At 40.5% G+C, this 20757-nt stretch overlaps 2 protein-coding genes across 2 annotated transcripts in view; both read left to right on the forward strand.

The window, feature by feature from the left end:
• The first annotated feature begins 698 nt into the window (after nt 1–698).
• Nucleotides 699–15274, forward strand: LYVE1 (lymphatic vessel endothelial hyaluronan receptor 1). Its single transcript, XM_029582666.1, has 6 exons — nt 699–1081; nt 6024–6192; nt 6275–6414; nt 10758–11027; nt 11911–11989; nt 13930–15274. The coding sequence occupies exons 1-6, from the start codon at nt 997–999 to the stop codon at nt 14105–14107; spliced, it is 921 nt and encodes a 306-aa protein (XP_029438526.1). The 5' UTR covers nt 699–996; the 3' UTR covers nt 14108–15274.
• A 1875-nt stretch (nt 15275–17149) lies between these two features.
• RNF141 (ring finger protein 141) overlaps nt 17150–20757 on the forward strand; it is a 40429-nt gene continuing 36821 nt past the window's right edge. Inside the window, exon 1 of the mRNA XM_029582669.1 lies at nt 17150–17341. The gene's annotated coding sequence lies outside the window, so the exon portion shown is untranslated. The remainder of the gene's footprint in view (nt 17342–20757) is intronic.

The raw sequence follows: 20757 nt of genomic DNA on the forward strand, positions 1-20757 counted from the left end.
GCCTTCCTCTTCCATTCTCCTGCGGGCGCTGCAGGTTTCACAGGGTGCCAGTATATGTTACCTTTTATTAAATATAAAATCTATACTGATTATGTCTGAAACGATAGCAACTCCTGATTTAGATTATTTATTTATTTATTTTTAGATTTTTATATACCGGTGTTCCTATATGAAATAAAGATCACATCGGTTTACATTGAAACAGAACATGAAAATTGCCAAAAGGCATTACATAGAACAAGGTTATGAAACTTGGAACAGTGTACATAAGTTCAAAATTTAACAATAACGTTGTAACATTGATGACCAAAAGATAAAGGAGAAAAAAAAAAAAGACTTAAACAATTAAGTTGACAGGTCTTATTGAGCATAAAAATTATAACGTATAAGTGAGAAAGTCTCAAGTGTCCTGCAGCAAGAGATTAGATACCGAAGTAGGTAGTGGTATGGAAAATTTCCTATCATTTTTCTGGCTAGGTCTGTGCAAATCTGAAAAGATTCATTTGTAGATTAACACTGTACATCTATATTATGATTGTTTTGGACATTCCATTTTGGTGAATAAATTCACCAAATTCAAGCCATTAATGAAGTGCATTTAATTACAATTGGGGAGAAAAAAAAACCCATTCCCAACTTCTTTCCAACTGTGTATTAGGATATAAAAGTTCAGTCCTGCGTTCTCTTCCTTCCTTATTTCCGTGCTGTTGGAGTCAGCATTAGTCGAATTTTCCAAACATCCGTCCATGCACTGAGGCAGGAGTCCTCGGTGCGTCATGCATTTCCCACCCACTGACCCTGGGTGTGCAGTCTCGGTGCATGGCTTATGAACTGAGGGACTGACTTGATTCACACATTCGAATTGCAGAGTGGGGCTGCGACAGACCCGTCGCCCTCCAGAAGTGCGGCTTACTTTCTGCAGCCCTCGCAACTTGCAGTGCCATCATCATCATCGCTTTGGGCAATTTTAAAAGACTGGCAAGCGTCCTAACCAGAATGGGCTCTAAGCTCACAGCTCCTTTTGTTTTGCTTTTACTTGGGAATATGATCTGTGTGGCTCAAAGCTTCTTCAGTGAAAAAGGTATGTGATGTTATGAAATGTTTCAGCACTGGTGGAAGCGATTCAAAACGACTGTTTTCAGTTTGCTCTCTACTTCAGGGCTGTTTTGCTTTGAAACAGTGGGCAATAAAAATACCTTTCAGCCTAATCCTCTTGTTTTGGGACTTTTATTCTCAGAAAAGGGCAAGGGGCCTTTAATGGATATTTAATAGTAAAATGTGCAGTAGAAATATGTGACTATGTTTAGCTCTGAAGTATTTCTGGTTTGTCTAAATGTTTTGAAACTTTCTATATTATTTAACATTTAGGGCCAGATATACCAAAGGTTATTCCTTTTTGTGTCTATGGGAAACATGTTTCCTACCCCTGGAACGTAGTGTTATTTTAAAAGCAGTCAAGATTTCATCACAGGTGACATTTTTCAGCATGTACCTATGCAGAAGAGCGAGAGCATTAATTACAGAAGTAAAAGGGCTTTCAGCAAAAGTGAGACAAAATACTCTCTGAATTGCCATTTGCTGCATTAGAACTGCCTGAGTTTTCCCCGAGTGCAGCTCTTGGCTAAATAAGCTTTTCTATCACAGCTGAACACTTGCCCATTCCTTTTATAAGAGGACATTCAGTACTTCCAGAATTAACCAAATGAATGGCTCATACGGAAACCCTGTATAAGATAATACAAAAAAACAATTCCATCAATCTTATTATTCATTATAGCCCACATGCAGCACTGTACAGAAACATATTATGGGCAGTATTTACTTTACTTTTAAAATGTGTAGGTCGCTATATCCAAAGACCAATGCGGCTTACAATGAAACATTGACAAGAAATGAAACAAATACAAAGGCTGAGCAAATACAAGTCTAACTAGTTGATGTCATGAAATAGTGAAATAAAACAAAAACAAAAAAATCAAACCAGTCAGAAGTTGCTCATCAAGCTGTATAATAAGCATCCCTAAACAAATGAGCCTTCAGTTGTTTCCTAAACGTTTTATAACAACCTTCCTCCCTCAATGCAACTGGGAGACAGTTCCATAGCCCTGGACCTGTACCCGAGAGAAGCCTGATAATCTGGTGACTGGGAACATCGAGGAAACCTTGGCCTTGTGGGATGATAACTTTTCAGTACACAGCTTTGTTACTTAGAGCCTTGAGTATTCATGTCAGGATCTTAAAGTGTAACCGATTCAGTACTGGGGAGATGTGATCCAGTTTAGAAGCCCCTGTATGAAATATAGCGGCAGAAGTTTGGATTACTGGAAGGGCCTTTAAGATGTAGGGAGGTGTAGGCCCAGGTACATTGAGTTGCAGTAGTGAATCCCAGATATCACCAAACCTGTAGGACAGATCAAAAATCAAAAGGCTTCTGTGCCACCATGTTCACATGAGCTTTGAAAGATAAATCAGAATCAAATATCACGCTGAAACGTCTTGCATGCTTAACAGTGGGACTAGTACAGCCCTGAAATGTCACATTTTTTGGAAAGGGCATAAAAGAAGGACTGCCTAGATATGCAAGCTCTGTCTTCAATAAATTCAACAACAGTCTGTTTCTTGACAGCCAGCTTTATACCTCGGACAAATAGATTGAAATTAAACCAAGTATGGTAGTGACCTTTGTGGAAACAGGAAAGAAAAACAGTAGAGATGATAATAGAAACCTAAGCCAGCTAGCAGTTTGCAAATGGGTCTTAAGTAAATATCGCACAAAATGGCTTATGACGACGACCTCTGGCTTACAATTCAATCCAGACAGAGAAGAGACACAGATAAAAATCAAATAACAGGCTGCAGGGGAGGCCATGAAAGGGAAAAAAAAACTAAACCAAGTCAGGCCGGATTAAGGCCGACTGATGCCCTAATCACAGTCCAACAATGGTGCCCCCCTCAGCCCTTCCATTGCTTAATTGACAAGACCTTGAGACTCAATAAGTGCTGAAGGTGAAATAAAAGATTAAAAATTCAGTTTTCTTCCAGGCCAGACCCCGCAACTATATTAAATATAAACTTTTTAAACAGCAGTATGCAACCTAAGCAAATTACTCGTATTTACTTATAACTAGGGGCAACAGAAAAAATGCAAATCTTCAACACTTTGTGATGCCTCTTTCCCTTGGTGCTCTATGCATGTGCTTATTTTGCTTAATGGTTAATCCAGGGCTGAACCAAGTGGATTATAAGTGGCAATAATTGAGGAAGAGGAAACACTGAGTAAAGCAGCAAGAAATGCGGCTCCTTAAGAGTTTCTATAAGAGAAAGCCTTACCAAGAGGGTAGAGGAAAGGTAATTTTCAAAACAGACCATATAGGCTAAAGCCTGCTGGTAATTTAGCCAGCATTTTCAAAGCAGATAAATGGGCATAAATCCATTTTGAAAATTTGCCAAACCAGCATCGACATACACGCACACAGTTACGGCTGCTCAGGAGCGCACGGATCTCTGCGGTATTGTGCGCAACGTTCCAACATCAGAAGCACGCACACCAGTTCCTTCCCCGCCCCCCAAACTCCACTCCCGGGAAACTCCTCTGTGCTCTGCCCCTGAAAATCGCTCTTGCTCACAGTTTGACGAGCACAAGCCACCCCACTGCGGGCAGCTCTCAAAAAGGGTTTATGCGTGCAAGTCCTTTTGGAAGTTTCCGCCCACTCCCAAATCTCACTATTTTAGAATACATTTCAGAATCTTCAGAATATTTTAAATATTGCCTTCCTCCATTAGTACAGAGACTGATTGGTTTAATATGCTGTATAACTTTCATGTCTTGCAGCTCAGCTCCGCAAACCCCAGTTAATAATAATACACGCCTAATGCTGTGTGTCAAAATAGCTGGTTTCTATTTCCAAAGGTGCTGCAGCAATGGCAAAGGGTAGAAAAAGTATCTTTAATAATTATTCATAATTAAAGGTAGCAATGGTAAAGGATAATTAGAAACGGTATCATTAATAAACTAGGAGTGAATGCAGAAGATAGTGAAGCCCGACAAGAACAATTTGAGAACATTCACAGACAAATTTGCTTCATTTTCTCCCTAAAGTCTTACATCTTACTTGGATTCAATGAACATTTTAAAACGTTAAATACTGTTTGCAAAAGCTTGTTTGGAAAATTGAGGTAACTCATGCACGGATTTGCTGTATTTATTATGCAGGCTGTTAAAAAATTGCACCCTAAATCCTAATTAAATTAAATTATGCACTGCAGTGTACGGAGAAATGTCTTGAATACTGGCGAATCAACAGACATATAAATCTAGTCTAAGCACCTTAGTCCAAGTATCTGACATAGAGAAGGAATAGCCTAATAGTTAGAGCAGTGGGCTGCAAACCAGAGAAACCAGGTTTCAAATCCCTCTTCCTTCCTTGTGATCTTGAGCAAATCACTTCAGCTTAGGGCCAGATTCATTAAGGCTTTTCTCCCATTTTGAATCTATGGGAAAAACCATTAGTGAATCAGGCCATTAGAGTGTGAGCCCTCTGGGGATAGGGAAATACCTACAGTACCTGAATGTAATCCGCTTTGAAGTGTCTGAAAAGCAGAATATATATCGAATAACTAACAGATCTGAGTATATTTCAAGTAACCACATGCTTTAAGTGCTTCTAATATCAAAATCAAAACAGCCGAGTTTTTCTGTATCTAAGGCAGCAGCTCCTAACCTGTGCTCCATGGACCCTGGGGTTCTGAAGGCCATCAAAGGGGGTCCATGGGAAAGAAAAGTCTTAAGTCCAGGAGGCTCTTGGAGAAATTGACATCAGTGGGGAGGGAGGAAGGAGCAGAAGGCAGCGGCAGCAACAGCACCACACGGGCCTGTAACATCAGGAGGGGCATGAGAGCAGCAAGCCCATGTGGGCTGGTCCATTAGCCGCAGAAGAGGCATCAGGCTTACACAGGCCTGAGGGGGGAAGTTGCAACAGCCGCCCACACTGGCCGGGAAATTAGCGGCAGCTACATCAGTAAGGTGAGAGGAGTGGGACTAGTGTGCAGAGATAGAGTGGTGATGAGGGGACTGGGCTGGGGAGAAAGACTGGTAAATTGGCAGCTGGGGGGGGGGGGCTTGGGACAGCATGAGAGAGAGACTGGGGATGGAGCGGAGCTGGGGGAGAAAGTGATACTGGTGGGGAGGGGTAGAGGAGAGAGAGAGACTGGTGGAGTGGCTGGGGGGAGAAGAGCATGTGAGAATAAACTGGGAAGGTGGGAAGAGGCTGGGCAGGAGCAGGGTTGGGGGGGGGGGAGGTTAGAAAAAGACTGGTGAGGAAAGGCTGATGTGAGAGAGACATAGGGATGATTAGAGAAAGGACTGGGGAGGAGTGGCCTGGCAGGAAGGACAGAGACAGACTAGTGAGGAGTGGCTGGGGGAGGGAGAGGGAGAATCTAAAAACTTTTGAACCTTAAAGGGTGTCTCCCCCATCCTGATAAGGCTTGGAAACTCTTATCTAAGGCAATGAACCAAATCAGAAATCAAGAGTTCACTTCCTCAATTGAACAATGCTAAGACTTGTTCCGGTAACAGATTTGGCAACTTTGTATATAGCATTTAATTCCTTAGGAACTGCTGGTCTGTGCATTTGTCGCACTTAAAAAAAATAGATAATGTGCTCAGTCTTTTAACAGATGCCACTGAAAAGGGACTCAACATCACATTAGTGCATGCATTCCCAACTACATGCTAAAAATTTCACATACAGTTACAGACATGGTATCTCTGTAGTCTGTGAGAAAATGGTTATGTTTTTTACTGTCACTTTATCCCACCCAACTGTATAACTACCACTGAAGCTGAGCATGATGGCCATTTTCAAGCACAACGTTTTGATGAGGGGCACATAGTATTAGGATTTATTTTGAATACAAGAGAAACCCTATTAAAAGTTGTGTCTGAGAGATGGTGAGTATTATATGTTGAATATGCAAAATGCACCCTGCATCGTGGTAACTGATCACACATGCTCAACTTGTAGATTTGGAAATTCCTGAATGCAGAACTAACGGTGTAAGTCTGCTTAGAGTGAACACAACATACCTTTTCAACTTTTCAACAGCAGAAGCTGTCTGCAAACTAGTAGGCTTAAACTTGGCAAGCACAATGCAAGTCAGCAAAGCCCATCAAGATGGCTACGAAACATGCAGGTACATGAATCTTACTCATTTGTAAATTTGCTAGCACTTATGACCATATTGGCCATCACTACAGTTACTGTGTTTCCTGCAGTTATGGATGGGTGTCGGACCTTGTGAGTGTAATTTCTCGGCTTCAACCTAACCCAAAATGTGGTCAGAATAAAACCGGAGTAGTGCCATGGAATGCTCCACCCTCAAAGCTGTTTCATGCTTATTGTTTCAACTCCTCAGGTAAGCAGTTGTGTGTTGTATTTATTTTATCTCATTCTTTTGGAACTCCACAGAAAAATAGGAAGATGCAAATTCTGAGTTGTGGTGTCAGATGGTTTTTCTACAGATTTGCTGGACAACATGAAGAAAAGCCAGCGTAGATGGAGTTTACAGTACGTTTTACGACAGTAAACCAGAGATGGATGATTCTGGTCCATAAGGTCACAAACAGATCTTTTCAGTAGAAAGGAATTTCTAGAACAGGGGGTCATGATAAAGGGCTTAATGAAGATAGATTTAGGAGTAACTAGAAAACATTTTTTTTATAAAATGGGTAGTAGATGAATGGAACAGTGGAGATGGCGGAGCAAAAAATAGAAAGAGTTCAAGAAAACATGGAATAAATACAAAGGATCCTTAAATGTGTCATGAAAGACACAAAAAGGGGATGAATTAGCACAAGTTTGAAACTTGAGTGCAGTAGTGCCTATCATTAAAGCTTCAACCATGGCTGCTATCCATTCATGTATCTTTCATATGTGTGGTTGGAGATAACAAGCTTTGAAGCCTTGATTGCTGGGACTGCTGCTCACTAGTGTAAGACGTATGCTAGTTTTCCCACGTTTTGTGCCTGTTACTATGTTTCCAATGTACACATGCGTATTTTTCTGAAAAGGCCATTGGCATACTGTCACATAAATAAACTGAATGCCTTTGGTATGAGCCCTAAGTAACTGACTGGGTTAGAAACTGGTCGAGTGAGATGCTACAAAGGGTAGTGATAAATGGAGTTCACGTTGAGGAAAGGAATGTTACTAGTGATATGCCACAGGGATCGAATTGGCTTTCGTCAACATTTTCATAAGTGATAGAGTGGAAGCACTATTGGGAAAAGTGTGACTTTTTATAGATGATACCAAAATCTGAAATAAGGTAGATACCTAGGAATGTGTGGAAACCAAAGTTCAAGGAATAGTCCAGGACAGTGATAGTCATTGACAGCCTAAGAGGAGAACCGGAGGAGATAATGAAGCACCGCCACAGGCCCAGAAATGCCACCATGACGCTAACAGGGCTGCTCCCCTGGTTTCCCAGCAAGGCACCTTATAGAATCCCAGCGGCAGGAAGCCAGGCTGCAGGCGCATTATGATGATATCACGTGGCTAGGTATGGAGGCCCAGCAATGCTGCTCTTCTTTGCCTCTGCATCAAGTTTCTTACCTAGCAGTGTGTGCTGCCTACCTCACCCAGCCTGCCTCATCTAGCTCATCCAGCCTTGCCTCATCCAGCTTGTCCAGCTACCCTCAACAGAAATATGAGGGCTAACCTGCACAGAGTGGCAGTTACTACCATACGAAACTTGCTGGGCAGACTGGGTGGACCATCTGGTCTTTTTCTGCCATCATTACTATGTTACTATGTAATGATAGCTAAGGAATCTTAAAATGTATGCAACTCCTTGAAGCAGTCTTGCCCCTGTTGGAAGTAATGGGTACTTATGACAGCCTCAAGTAAATGATGCTCATTTAGTCAACATTTGTGCCATCTTTTGCTTAAGTGAAAAAATTGCATTAAATTTATCAATAAAAATATCCCATTATTTTCCATGGGGAAAACACTAGAACAAAACTTAAATAAATGAACCTCCATATTCTGAGGACTTCCAAAAGTCACGTATGTACTTGGCTAAAATCAATGCTTGCAGACATTAATAAAAAATCTACAGCAACTCTTTCTGCACCATAACAGATATTTTCATTTTTTGCTCAACATTTTCCGAATATCCAATTTTACAATAGTTGTTTAGGCTTTCTCCAGTATGTTTCTTTTAAAGACCAAAAAGAAATTATGGCGATCCAACCCCTGAAAGAATAAGAAGGAATTCAGATAGGAAATGTCTCTAATGATTTCCAATGTCATGAAGAGTACTATGGGAAATCAATTCTACATTGTGTCTGGTTTTATTGTAAAATTTAGCACAAATGGGCAGGATATAAATATTTTAAATAAATATCATATATAAATAAAATAGGAATAAATTAATGAGCATCTAACCATAGCAATAGTGGAGTTTTTCCCTATCATTGTTGCCCAAAACCTTTTTTCACTCAATTTTGAACTGGTGACTCCACTTTTAATTTGAGATATATTTGTTTGTTGTATATGCCTCAGTAAATGGCTAGTTTAAGTTTATTATTTATTTTGTGTAAGGATCTGATGCATTGTATTTGAAAAACCACCCACTCTGCATGCAGTTAAAAGTGTGTATGTTGTTCTATGATCATACTTCTCCCTACATTCTTTTAGAGGCATTCCCAGGGCAGGGTTAGCCTAGAGAAGACAACGTTTGGCATTTTCAAAACTACATAGCATATAGAAGCAGACAAAGACCATGGGGTCCGTTTTCACCTGCTGTGTGGCTCAGCTATCCGGCTAACTAGCCGGATATATTCAGTGGCACAGTTGCACCACTGAATATGCTTGGCTATCTTACAGTTAGCTGGTTATGTCTAACCGGCTAACTTTAGGACAGCCCTGTGGCCCGAAACATGGACCAACCAATTGTAGACTCGGTAATCAGGGACAGTAATGGTAGTTGAGGCATGTATGTACTCGATTATAATAGTAATGAAGACCATTGACCATTTCAATAGCAATCATCTAGACCAACTCTATCCAGTTTATATATTTTTGAAAGTAAGGTCTCCAGAATTGTACCCAATATTCCAAATGAGGTCTCACTAAGGAAGTATACAGGGGTAATATCACTTTTTTCTGTTGGCCATTCCTTTCCCTTTATACCCAAGCATCTTTCTGGCTTTTGCCATTGCCTTATCCACCTGTTTGGCCTCCATAAGATCATCAGAGATGATCACTTCAGATCCTACTCTATTTCCTTCATAGAAGAATTTCACCCTCTATACAATACTACTGCCTTAGATTTTGGCAACCCAAATGCACAACCTGCATTTTTTTAGCATTAAATCATAGCTGCCAAACTCTAGACCATTAGTCAAGCTTTTCTAGATCCCTCCTCATGATTTCCATGCCTCTATGGGTGTCTACCCTACTGCAGTTTTTGGTATTATCCACAAAAAGACAAACCTTTCCCAATAGACCTTCTGCAATATCATTTATGAAAATGTTAAAAAGAAGTGGTCCAAGAACTGATCACTCTGAGGAGAGGGACATTACTAATGGTATGCCACAGGGAACTTAATTTACTACCACTGCCCTTGTCGCTTCCCACTCAACCAGTTTCTAACTCATTGGTTTTGCCAGAAACTATCCATAACAAAAGCAAATGCAAAATTTCTACATATACTTTCCCTTTCAGAATTGGTACAAAATCCACAAGTAAAAGTGCCTGCGGACTTTGAACCAACCTACAGTTTTGAAAATTGCCCCCCCTCTAGGTATTGTAATTTCATATTCATTCTTATCCACTTCAAGCTTAATTTTTTATGAAGTGACAGAATAAAAAACAAATAAGACTGTGGTTCAGCCCTGGACTTTGAAGCCAGTACAGCTTCTTTTGAATGCTACAGCTAGAATGATCTCTGCAAAGCGCCATAACGAACATATTACGCCGGTCCTGATTGAACTACACTGGCTTCCATTTACTCAAAGAGTGATGTATATGACTGGGGTACTGGTCCACAAATTGATCACATCAACCAATGGCCTTTGGTCAAACACTTTGGTTTGGCTCTATTGTTCATCACAGGCCTTGAGATCACACAGACAGGGCTACTTGACATACCCTCAGGCTAAACAAGCTAGGTTAGCAGAGACAATGTGCTTTCTCAGAGGCAGCACTGACATTCTGGAAGCACTGCGGCAGACAGACTGCGTAAAAGCTTTTAAATCTATGTTAGAAACCTTCTCATTTAAGCAGGCATATTCCTTGTGATATTTGTCTTCTGTTTTAACTTAGGCTTTATATTACCGGTAATATTTTAGGATGTATTAGTTTTACTTGATGTCTTTTTATGATTGCTGCAATAGACTGAGTTACTATGCGAAAGTCAGAAGGAGAGAGGATTGCTTTTAACAGCCTCAAAAGACAAAGCTTATAGTATGAGGATTGAATCAAGGAGGTAATAAGGGGACGAAAAGACAAGGAAGAATCTACCAAAATCCCTAATATTGCAGGCTGTAGTTTAATCGGGATTGAAAGCCCTTCAGATGAGAACCAGGTGGGAAATTCAAGTGGCTCTTTGTGGGAAAGTAAGACAGTCTCTGTTTTTTGGAAGAGGAAACGGGGAGAGAGAGTAAACCCTCATCTTTTTCCTATTTCAACCCTTGAATAAGAAAGTCTTACATTACTATAATATGTGAAAACTTGTGCTTTTTCCCCCCCAGATATATGGATAAATTCTTGCAAGCCAGACATAACTACAACAGATACCACAAATGCACTGACTAAATCAGCAATGACCACACAGGCTGAAACAATTGAGACAGCATCGCATGTCAGTTCTACAATGCTCCATATTTTAAACACTTCAGCAACTAAACCTATTACCAGCAAAACATTTACTATACAGTTTACTACCGAATCTTTGCCGACAAAATGGACCGAGGTTCCTAAAGCTAAAGCTACACTTATAAGTGACAACGTCATATTTGGAGGTAAAAGTGCTACGTATGGAGTTGGATTTAATTAAATGAAATTTTAAACATTTGCTTTAACTTGCACCCTTGCCACATTGAGAGATTTTACCTATGGGTGCAATAAAAGGCAGCTCAGCTCAGCATCCTCTACTATTGCTTGAAGCAAGGGAATGCTTGTTTTGTTCGTCTAAAAAATAAAAAATGGGACAGTTCCAACACTAGCTTCAGGGGTACCTTGTCCACCGAGAGGCTTTCCACACTGGAAAGTCAAACTTGGATTATCTAATCAATTCTGGCCTCTCTCACTCATACAGCTCCTCAAGGAGACCAACATGCCAGAAGCTGGGTTGGCAACCATGCCTTTTTGTAAAGGACATTGCCAAGTTCGATTTTTTTTTTTTTTATTGCCTATCCATTTATATTTAATATGGAAACTGCCCTTATTTTTCAGTCACACTACTGGCTACCCTACCAGGAGCCAATGTTTGAATGTGGCCAAATATATTTCGTTGTTATGCAAGCCTTTATTTTACCGAATAAAGTTAATATTGTGGTAGTTGACATCATATTATTTGTGGATAATCAGATACATACAACACAACAGCTCATTATTCCTGCATTAAGCACTGTATTATCATTGCATTACACTTGCAGCTCATTATGCTAATTATACAGATAGAAGCTAATTTCTTGGGAAGTTTACTGTCCAGCAATGAGAAATCATTCATCCATAGAACATTCTACAAGCAATAAACAGAGAATACTAGTCAAAAAAGTCAACCCCAGTTTTAACTATGAAAACAAAAATGGAATTGTTTATATTTGTACACATAAGTGCAACCCAAGACTTTTCCATCCTCTCTTCTTATTAGATAAAAAGTGCTATGTTGTTTAATTTCAGGCCTACCTACTGCTCTCCTGGTGCTGGCATTGCTATTCTTTGCAGTAGCCGTTGCTCTTGCTGTTTGCTACGTGAAGAAGTAAGCTGCTTTCCTTTATTCTACTTCCCGTTTCTCTCTTCTCAAAGTGAAATACCAGTGATAGAAGTTACTTTCTAAGAAGGAAACATGCAGAGAGGCTGAGTGGAGCTGTTCTGTGACATCTACCTCAGATCTTTTTTTAATCACATAAGTCTAATATTGCAAACAGACGAGAAAAGAGAAGGCCTGGGATATATTTTCTGTGAGGATAATGGCACAAAAAAACCAAGAGGTAGATATTCAAAGACTCATAAGTGGACAAGATAACAGGCTAATTTTCTCTGGTTATATTTAGGAAATTTTCAGTTCAATCTAGCCAGCTAGGTTTTCAATGATACATTTACCAAAATCTAGCCAGATTTAGTGCTGAAAATCAGGCACTAACCAGCTAAGTCCTCTTTTTAAATAAGAAAAAAAACCTCATCAGGCTCTTTAAATTGAAAGAAAGCACTACACAGCTCAATCTCTTCCTTCCCTCCCCAGCTCTTTAAATTGAAGAAAAGTAGTCCCGTGGCACTGTGACCCCCCCTTCTGCCCACCCCACCCTTGAAAAGGAAGGAAACAGCCCCACCAGCAGGACCCCTTTCCTCTAGAATTAAAGAGCTGGTCCTCATCAGGGGAATCCCCTTCCCCTCCCTCTTATCCAAAACAAGAGAGGGAAGGAATTGGGATACATGAGGGGCAGAGGGGTATTTTCCTTCAATTTAAAGAGCAAGGAGGGAGGGTGGGGCTGCTTGAGACATTTCTGTTTTAAGAGTTGGGAAGGAGGGTTGGCCAAATTTAACCTGCTATTGCACCCAAATGTGTCTGATGAAATTGGGCGGCTAGCACTGAAAATCTGTGCTAGCCACCTAACCTTCTCCCCCCCCCCCCCCCCAATTCCCAGTCTCAGACCTGGATAAAACTTGACCACCTAAATTTAGCTCCCTATTGAAATTTAGGGTGCTCCGTTAGCCCACTTTTCAAAGGTTATGATCTAGCTAGCTCTTACTTACGATCCCTCTGAATATTGGTTTAATGCCAAATGAGCTTTGCATTTTGCTGTTACTCTGCCACTATGGGTAATTCTAAATATCTCATTTTAAAGTATTGGTTCCAAGCACTGGGAAAGCAATTTAAAGGACCCAGTCACATGGATGAAGCTATTTGTCATCAGTCCTGCTGTCTGTGCACAGCGCTCCCTCCTACTGACAGCAGAGGCTTTAGAACAGTTCTCCCTATTTTTGGGCAGTATTAGCGCTGGCACCTCTGGGTCTCCTGTTGGCAGGATTTTGCTGCCCCTTAAAAACTTTGGCCCTTTAGGTGGCTAACCTAGTTTGCCTAATGGAAGTACCGGCCCTGGCTTTCTGATTAACTGCGGAGTTGGTCACTGCTATTGTAGGCTTCTCACCACACATTCCTGTTTGTACCACTCCCCTTTCACTCCAGACCATTTTTTTGGAGGCTTCTGCTATGATGTGAGTAAAAACAGATGTGCTAAATGTCATCCCACATTGGGCCAGATATTTGAAAGCACATTCAGCGCTCGATAGCTGGTTAAGTAGGACTTATCCAGCTATCTAGAGGTCCACTGAAAACCAGAAGCCGCTGGATAAGTCACTTACAGGAACCTAAATGTAGGTGCCTAGTGAAAACAGGTACCTACATTTAGGCTTTCAGCCCTAGTCAGTTGTCAAAGGGGCTGATTTAGGTGCCTAACGCCCTACATTCTGTGTATAAACCTTTTGAAAATTGATCCCTTAGTGTCCATTCGATTTGTCTTTATTCCAGACCTATTGAAGTGTATTCTTTCAGAGTGGCATGTAAGCACATGCGTCACCACACCCAGAGATCATCGGAGCTAATGACTCAGTCCCCCAGAAGTACTTTCGCAGAGTCATGTTTGTAGAAACCTCTCTTCAAGGAAAAGAACTAATTTGTCTGCTCTATTTGCATTCAAGGTACATGAAAACGGTTCCAGTTTCAAGCAAAAAGCAGAAGGAGAATGTTGAGACCAAGCTACTGAAGAAAACCACCACAGGTGATAATGCTGCCGCTACAGAACAGAAAAATGGCAAAGCAGTAGAAAATTTGGAAAGCAAACCCGAAACGGTCCAATGTGTGGAAGCAGCAGTTTAAGGAGACTGCTGTGCCAAGAGGAAACAAGCATGCCCATATGGCTGAATGCCTTTGTCCTTGCAAAAATGCTACGGCTTGATGCAATAGTATTTTCCGAACATTAAATTGTTCTGGCAGTCTTGTTAGCAAGAACCCGTAACCTACAAAATGGGAATTTCACAATTCAGTTACCAAACTTTCAAACGCGCTCAGTTCTCCCATGCAAATAACATATTATCTGGAGGGGGAAAAAGGAAAAAGAAACCTGCTGCACACATAGGAGAAGGATGCTAAGAACATGGGCTTGAAATACTCCAGAAATTAATGATTGATGATGATGATGATGATGCTCCTTCTAGCAAGAATATAGCAGCAGCAAGGGCTTCCCTTGTATCCTGATTTCTGTACTCATGCTCAGCTCTGAGAAATTCTGACTTAAGAGAAAGAACAGAAGATTAATACCCTTGCTATTCAATTTTTAACTGGAGCATTAGTGTATAAGAAGAGAACTGAGGACAATTGTGATTATCTGCCTACAGTTATTATCAAAATAGCTGTCTCGATAAAAGTAAAAGGTCCATTTCTATTCCTCCAGAGGTGGCTTTCTGGTTTTGACTTGCTTCAAGTTACTAAGATACTACAAACATTTCTGTGTAAGGAATGTATTTATATTGAGTATATAATACTGAGTAACACAATTCAAAGAAATAAATATTGTCCTGCATATTCAGTAAACAGTGTATCATGAGTTTATCAGAACTTTAGCCTGTATTTATTGACATTACAGCTAACAAAAATCTGTATAATTTCACTCAGTCACTGATAAAAAAAACATATAAAACGTTTCCAAACACTGTAAATGAGAACTTTATGACAGATCAAATAGGTTTATCGCAGTGGCTTCTATTTTGCCAAGTTTCTGAGTCACGTAAGTAGACGAACATCTGGAGATGTTGCTTGTGGAATTTTTTCTCAAATTGCCAGCTCAGCTCTGTCCCACACAAATTTCCTACAGTGCATAATATTTTGCACTTGTTTGGCTTTGACAGAATAAAACAGGAGGAATTAAGCACACTGAAAGACACTGTAATGTATTATATTTACGTTAGCTTTTAGGAAATGTGAGTTTATATGTGGGGCATGGAAAGTTTACAGCTTCAAATGAAAAATAAAAATCAAGCAAATCAATTCTTTCCTCGTGTTTGTTTTTCATTTCCGTGTCTTAATGGACTTCAAGAAGGCACAGAATATGCACAGAGGATCCTGGCCTGTAAAAAAAAAAAACCTGACCTAAGGGAATGCATTTAAAAATGTCATACTTTAACAATTCAAAAATGAATGAATAGCAAAGTGAATAATATGAAATGCCCGAAGTCTTGACAGGACACAAGGAATGAATTAGCAGCACAGTACTAACTAAAAGTCCTAGTTCAGTGGGGATTACGTTTTCTTCATGTTTTACTTGCATGGACTCTTCTTCTTTGCCTCTACTTAGCACCTTCAGGTCTTGTCACTTTGTTTAATGTGTTTCTCTTCTATTTTCAGCTGGTATCCAGTCATTAGGTATCTTCTCTGCCCTACGCAATTACTTCTTTACTCCTCTCCTTTCCATATTCCAGCATTTTAAGAAATCTCACATTTTCAATTGCATCAAGTACAAAGAAGTATTTTACAGTGCTCCAGTAATAGTTTCACCAAATGCCAATAAAAATGCTTGGGTTTTACAATGACTCAAAGCAGTCTTGAAGGATTCACCTTTAAAAGGGTCATCATGAATGACTTTATTAACTACCTAGAAAAACTGGGAATAGCAAAATAGATTGAACTAATGTTTTCAGAAGGCCGTGCCTACCCTTGATGAAAAGGCATTGCTAAATTTTATGCCTGAAGTACTTTATTTAAAATATCACATTTTATAAATGAAACAGGAGACCTGTGATGGCAGACATGGAAATTCTAATCAACAAGGCTCATATCTGGATGCCATGCTAGCAAGGGAAAAAGTATTATTCAGTGCTACATATTCTCAGTCATTGTTTTCAGTGAACTCAAATGGGTGTGCCACCAAAAAGGCAAACATGAAAAAGTGCATTAAAAGTAGGATAAGAATTCTATTTCAGCAATGCTAACTCTAAACTTTCCGGGAAAGTATGTCCAATATGTGTCCCCAGTATTTAAAAATGAAGATGGTTTTATCTTTCTCTCTGTTCTGTCCTGTTTCAAGGGTGGATTCATTCCTTTAATAGGTGGCAACCTCTTCTCATCACAACCAGTAATTACCTCATTACTGCACAGAAGCAAAATGGTATGTTTATTTTGGTCTGAAACAAAAGATCCTCTGTACATTGCTTTAAGTGTTTTCTTGAGCAAGGTTAATGGAGATTCAATTTTCTGAACTAAATGACTGCACAATTTTTCAAAGTAACTCAAGCAAAACTATTTATGGTCCCATACTTGTTAGTGGATTAATTAGGAAATTATATGCTCTAATTGTAGGGGAAACCCTACTTTTTCTATCTTACAGGACTGCCCAAAGCAGCTCTTCTTTCTAGTATACCACTGACTTTATATTGCTTTAGAGGGCGGCTTAATAGCTCCCCTCTTAACCGCAGTAGCCTTGATTTCCTATTGTCCATGCAGATTTGTGTGGTTTCTCCAGCATTTTGTAAAGCTTTAGGTATTTTAGCTTTTTCATCTCAAACAATGGTCATCCTAAAAGCATGGTCATATAAAGATTCGTATAGTACTCTAAAAAAAAATCATCAGACTCCATGTCTACAGCCATACCATTGTACTAGGGATGAAGGTTAAACTTGGTTTGTTTTTTTTTTAAATTGGTGATAAAAGTGTAAGATAAGATTAGATTTGTATTGTTTTAGCAGTTGTTTCTCTAAGATTCCAGAAACACTGTTGCTAAGTAAAGATGAGCCTGATATACGGAATTTGGAATTCGGGGACTACACTATGAATTCATGATGGCAGTGCCGCTTCCATAGTTCCAGAAGCCTCAGATATAAGACACGCTTGCATAAATATCCCATGACAGGAAGAGAACGGGACATGTTGGGGAGACTAAGAGTAAAGTGTAGATGAATCTTTCTGAGAAAGGTACAAAGGTTCTAACAAGACCTGCGAGATCTTGAATGGGATGAAGAAGTGAAATACTACAAAACCAGAGTTTCGCTGATATTCTAGATTCCAAAGGATTCTGGTAACATTTGCCTACTTATGAAAAGAAGGTGAATTTGACAGGAGGTAAATATTTTAAAAACTTATTATAAGGGTTTTGGGAGGCCAGATTAAAAGATAGTTCTCATTGTTCATTCAGGTTTATCTTTATATACAAGGTTAAGTGTACAGGAAGGCTCATAAATCTGTGAACTTCCAGCCGCAAGTTGTTTACTAGGATATCTTGATTTGTTTCAGTCCGACAAAATTGACAACTATTGTAGGTTTCCTACTGCCCATGCATTCCACAGATGGTTGCTGACCTTGAAAAATGGGAGGTGCTCACTAAGCCTTCTGCCAGAAACTCCAAGCACTTCAGAGGTTACTGCTTACTTCTGAACTTGCATTCAAGATTTGTATTTAACTATAGCAATAAACATCTCCCAAACTATCTACCTGGACTTCCTCAATTTTAAGAAAGTAGTAAATATCACAGAGCCCATTTCTACCACTATGTACAAGTAAATAATCTCTGAAATGTCACTATAGAGTCAAAATAGCTTGAAGGATTTTTACTCATTTAAAAAGAACTACAAAAAGTACCTGTTATCCAATTCATTAATATAGATTGACCCTATATATTCTATTGCTTATCAGTTTTTTGGTGGTGGAGGAGGCACAATTTTCTCCCGCTCCTTTGAATTTCCAGCTAAATGTTAAGATGCACCCCTGCCGCAGACTTACCTGTGCCAGGCTGGGAGCTGGAACAAAGCACAGGTGGGAGCTGGACATGGGCAGGCCAGGAGGCCAGGCCAGAATCAAGGGCAGGCTTGGACCAGAGGCAAGGGCAAGACTTGGGATAGCATTCAATGGACTGGGCAGGGCAGGGCAAGACAAGGACAGGACTAAAGGACTGGACCAGAACAGGCAACACGAAACAAGAAAACCCAAACAGGGCACGAGGCTGACGAGGTGAACCTAGAAGGTTCGAAAGTCACAAGATAGAACAGGAAAGCCCAAGAAGGCACTGAGCATGGCAGGTAGGCCTGAAAAGCCACAGAGCAAGGCCTGGAAGGCCGCAGAGTAAGGCAAGAGGTCAAAGTAGGCCGCAAGGCAAAGCATGGGGCCAGGGTAGGCCACAAGGCAAGGCAGAAGGCCACGAAGGCCACAAGATAGGATAGCAAGACTAGGAAGGCCAAGTCAAGGAGCCAAAGTGCCTCGATGAAGAGGTACTGAGGGAATGGACAGGCTGAGTTAAGTAGGGCTCGTGCTGACATGTCAGGTGATCAGTGAAGAAGTGGCTAGGGAAGCTATGAGCGAGGCTCGCTGAAGACCTCTGCTGGCTGGGAGGCTGCGTAGCAGGCGGAATCACGACACCTTTGGACTCAACCTGTAGGGAATGGCTGCGGCACTGAGTGAAGACCCAGTAACATCTGGGTATATTTTTCCTACTTTATAGCCCCTTCCAACTCACTCAGCCCAGTTCTGGCAACATGCAGCAACAGTCCTCAGCTTTGAGCCATGCACTGGGCTCTTCCCAGAACCCTACAATCATAGTCCCTAAATCTGGACACTAGGTATTGCTATTGTTTGCTGAATGGGACTCCATCCTCCCAGAAACTGTAAATGCTGCATCTGCAGCATCCCCAGCCAGCCTGCAGATCAGAAGACCTGACTCAGAAATTGAATGTACACTGCTTAGTTACTACTCTGCAAAAGAAAAAAGCAGCAGTTGGGTCCAGGTCCAGGTTGGCTTCCAGCTTAGTCAAGAATCTGGGACCATGAGCCTTCATTCACAAATACCCAGGGAATTTTTCTCCTGTTTTTATAGCCCTTCCCAATTAATTTTTTTAGTCCACTTATCACAACAACAGTGCTCGGCTGGGGAACATGCACCTGGGCTCCTCCTGGAACCCTGCAATCATTCATTCATTCATTCATTCATTCATTTATTTATTTATTTATTTATTTATTTTTAATTTTTATGTACCGAAGTTCTTGTAGGGACTACAAATCACTCCGGTTTACATACAACGAAGAACTGCTCAACAAAGAGCGGAGCTTTACATGGAACCGTATAACATATGGAACAGTATAACTGGTTGACAATTTAACATAGTGCTAAATAAAGTAATAATATTTTAACTGGTAATAAATAAAGAAATATAATATTTTATATAAGAAGTATAACTATTTAACATAGCAATAAATATAAATATAAGCAGTGCCTAATATATATATGAAATAAAGTGAATTTTTGAGCTCAAAGACTTGTGCAGCTGCACTGGAATCCCCAAGCATGCTCAGAAAGACCTTCTTGTTCTTTCTAAGATCCGAAAGAACATTTTCCATATCAGTGTCAGCTAAGGTCACCCATTTGTGTGGCTTATAGTCCTGCTTGTCCATGTAGAATGCCATGGTGTAGTGTAGCTCAAGTTTTTGCCTGTGCACTATGATCCTGTCTGTGAGTTATAATAAACCTGTCACTAATTCTAGCCATTGGGAAACAAAAAACAAACTTTTGAAGAAAGGAGGCTGCTAAAACACTCTTCATGGGCCCCTTCCCCTATCCAGGAGACCTTTGCATTAAAGGATTTAGGGGCAATTTTGAAATCCATTTACATGCATAAAACCAGGTTGTGTTTGTGTGTAAATGGCTGTTCTAAAATTGACAATCAATCACGTGATCCCCAATAATAAAATTTAACTACTGTGGCAAGATACAAATCATGGGCCCTGAATCTGGCCAGTAGGAACTGCTATTGCACAATAACTACCTCCCTTTTCAGGGGCCGTGAGTGTTGCCTTCTTAGCATCCCCAGCCTCTGCCAACCGAGAGAGCAGAAGACCTGAGCTAGGAATCAAACTCAGGTCCATTTGGCTGTGCCCAGCACTGTCATTTAGTCACCAAGACAGCCCCCTATTCTCATCTTTTAATCCAAAAAATGTATACAATAACACTCTTCATCCTGCTCTGGCATGATCCTCTTCCTCCATTCCTCCCCAGGTGCAATTCTCCCCATAACCACCCCCTGAGCATGATCTTCCCCTAAAATTCCCTCTCCCCCACCCAACACCACACATTCAGACTTTAAATTAAAGCCAGAAGACAAGAAGGGAGATATAGATAAGAACCACTGCTCTCTTCACTGGAGGGAGAAAGAGAGAAAGGAGCTAGGGGGAATGGAGAAAGAAAGGAATGAATGTGTGAATGGAAGGGGGCACAAGGAACCTATGAGTAGGGGTGGCAGATGAAAGATCAGGGTGGGGAAGGGGTTGAGAGACCCAGGCAGTGAGGGAAAAGTAAGACAGGATCATGTGAAGGATCAGGGATGAGGATTGCAGTGATTTTTTTGAAATTATCTGAATTTATTTTTAATAATATACAAATGTTAAGGAGGCTCCACACCCTCCCATGTACACACCACCATTTGGAATCTCTGACCATAGGGATTTGGCATAACCTCCAAATTTCCACTACTTTGCAGAATTCACAATTTTCA

Source organism: Rhinatrema bivittatum, chromosome 17 (assembly GCF_901001135.1).
Source record: "Rhinatrema bivittatum chromosome 17, aRhiBiv1.1, whole genome shotgun sequence".
NCBI lineage: Eukaryota > Metazoa > Chordata > Amphibia > Gymnophiona > Rhinatrematidae > Rhinatrema > Rhinatrema bivittatum.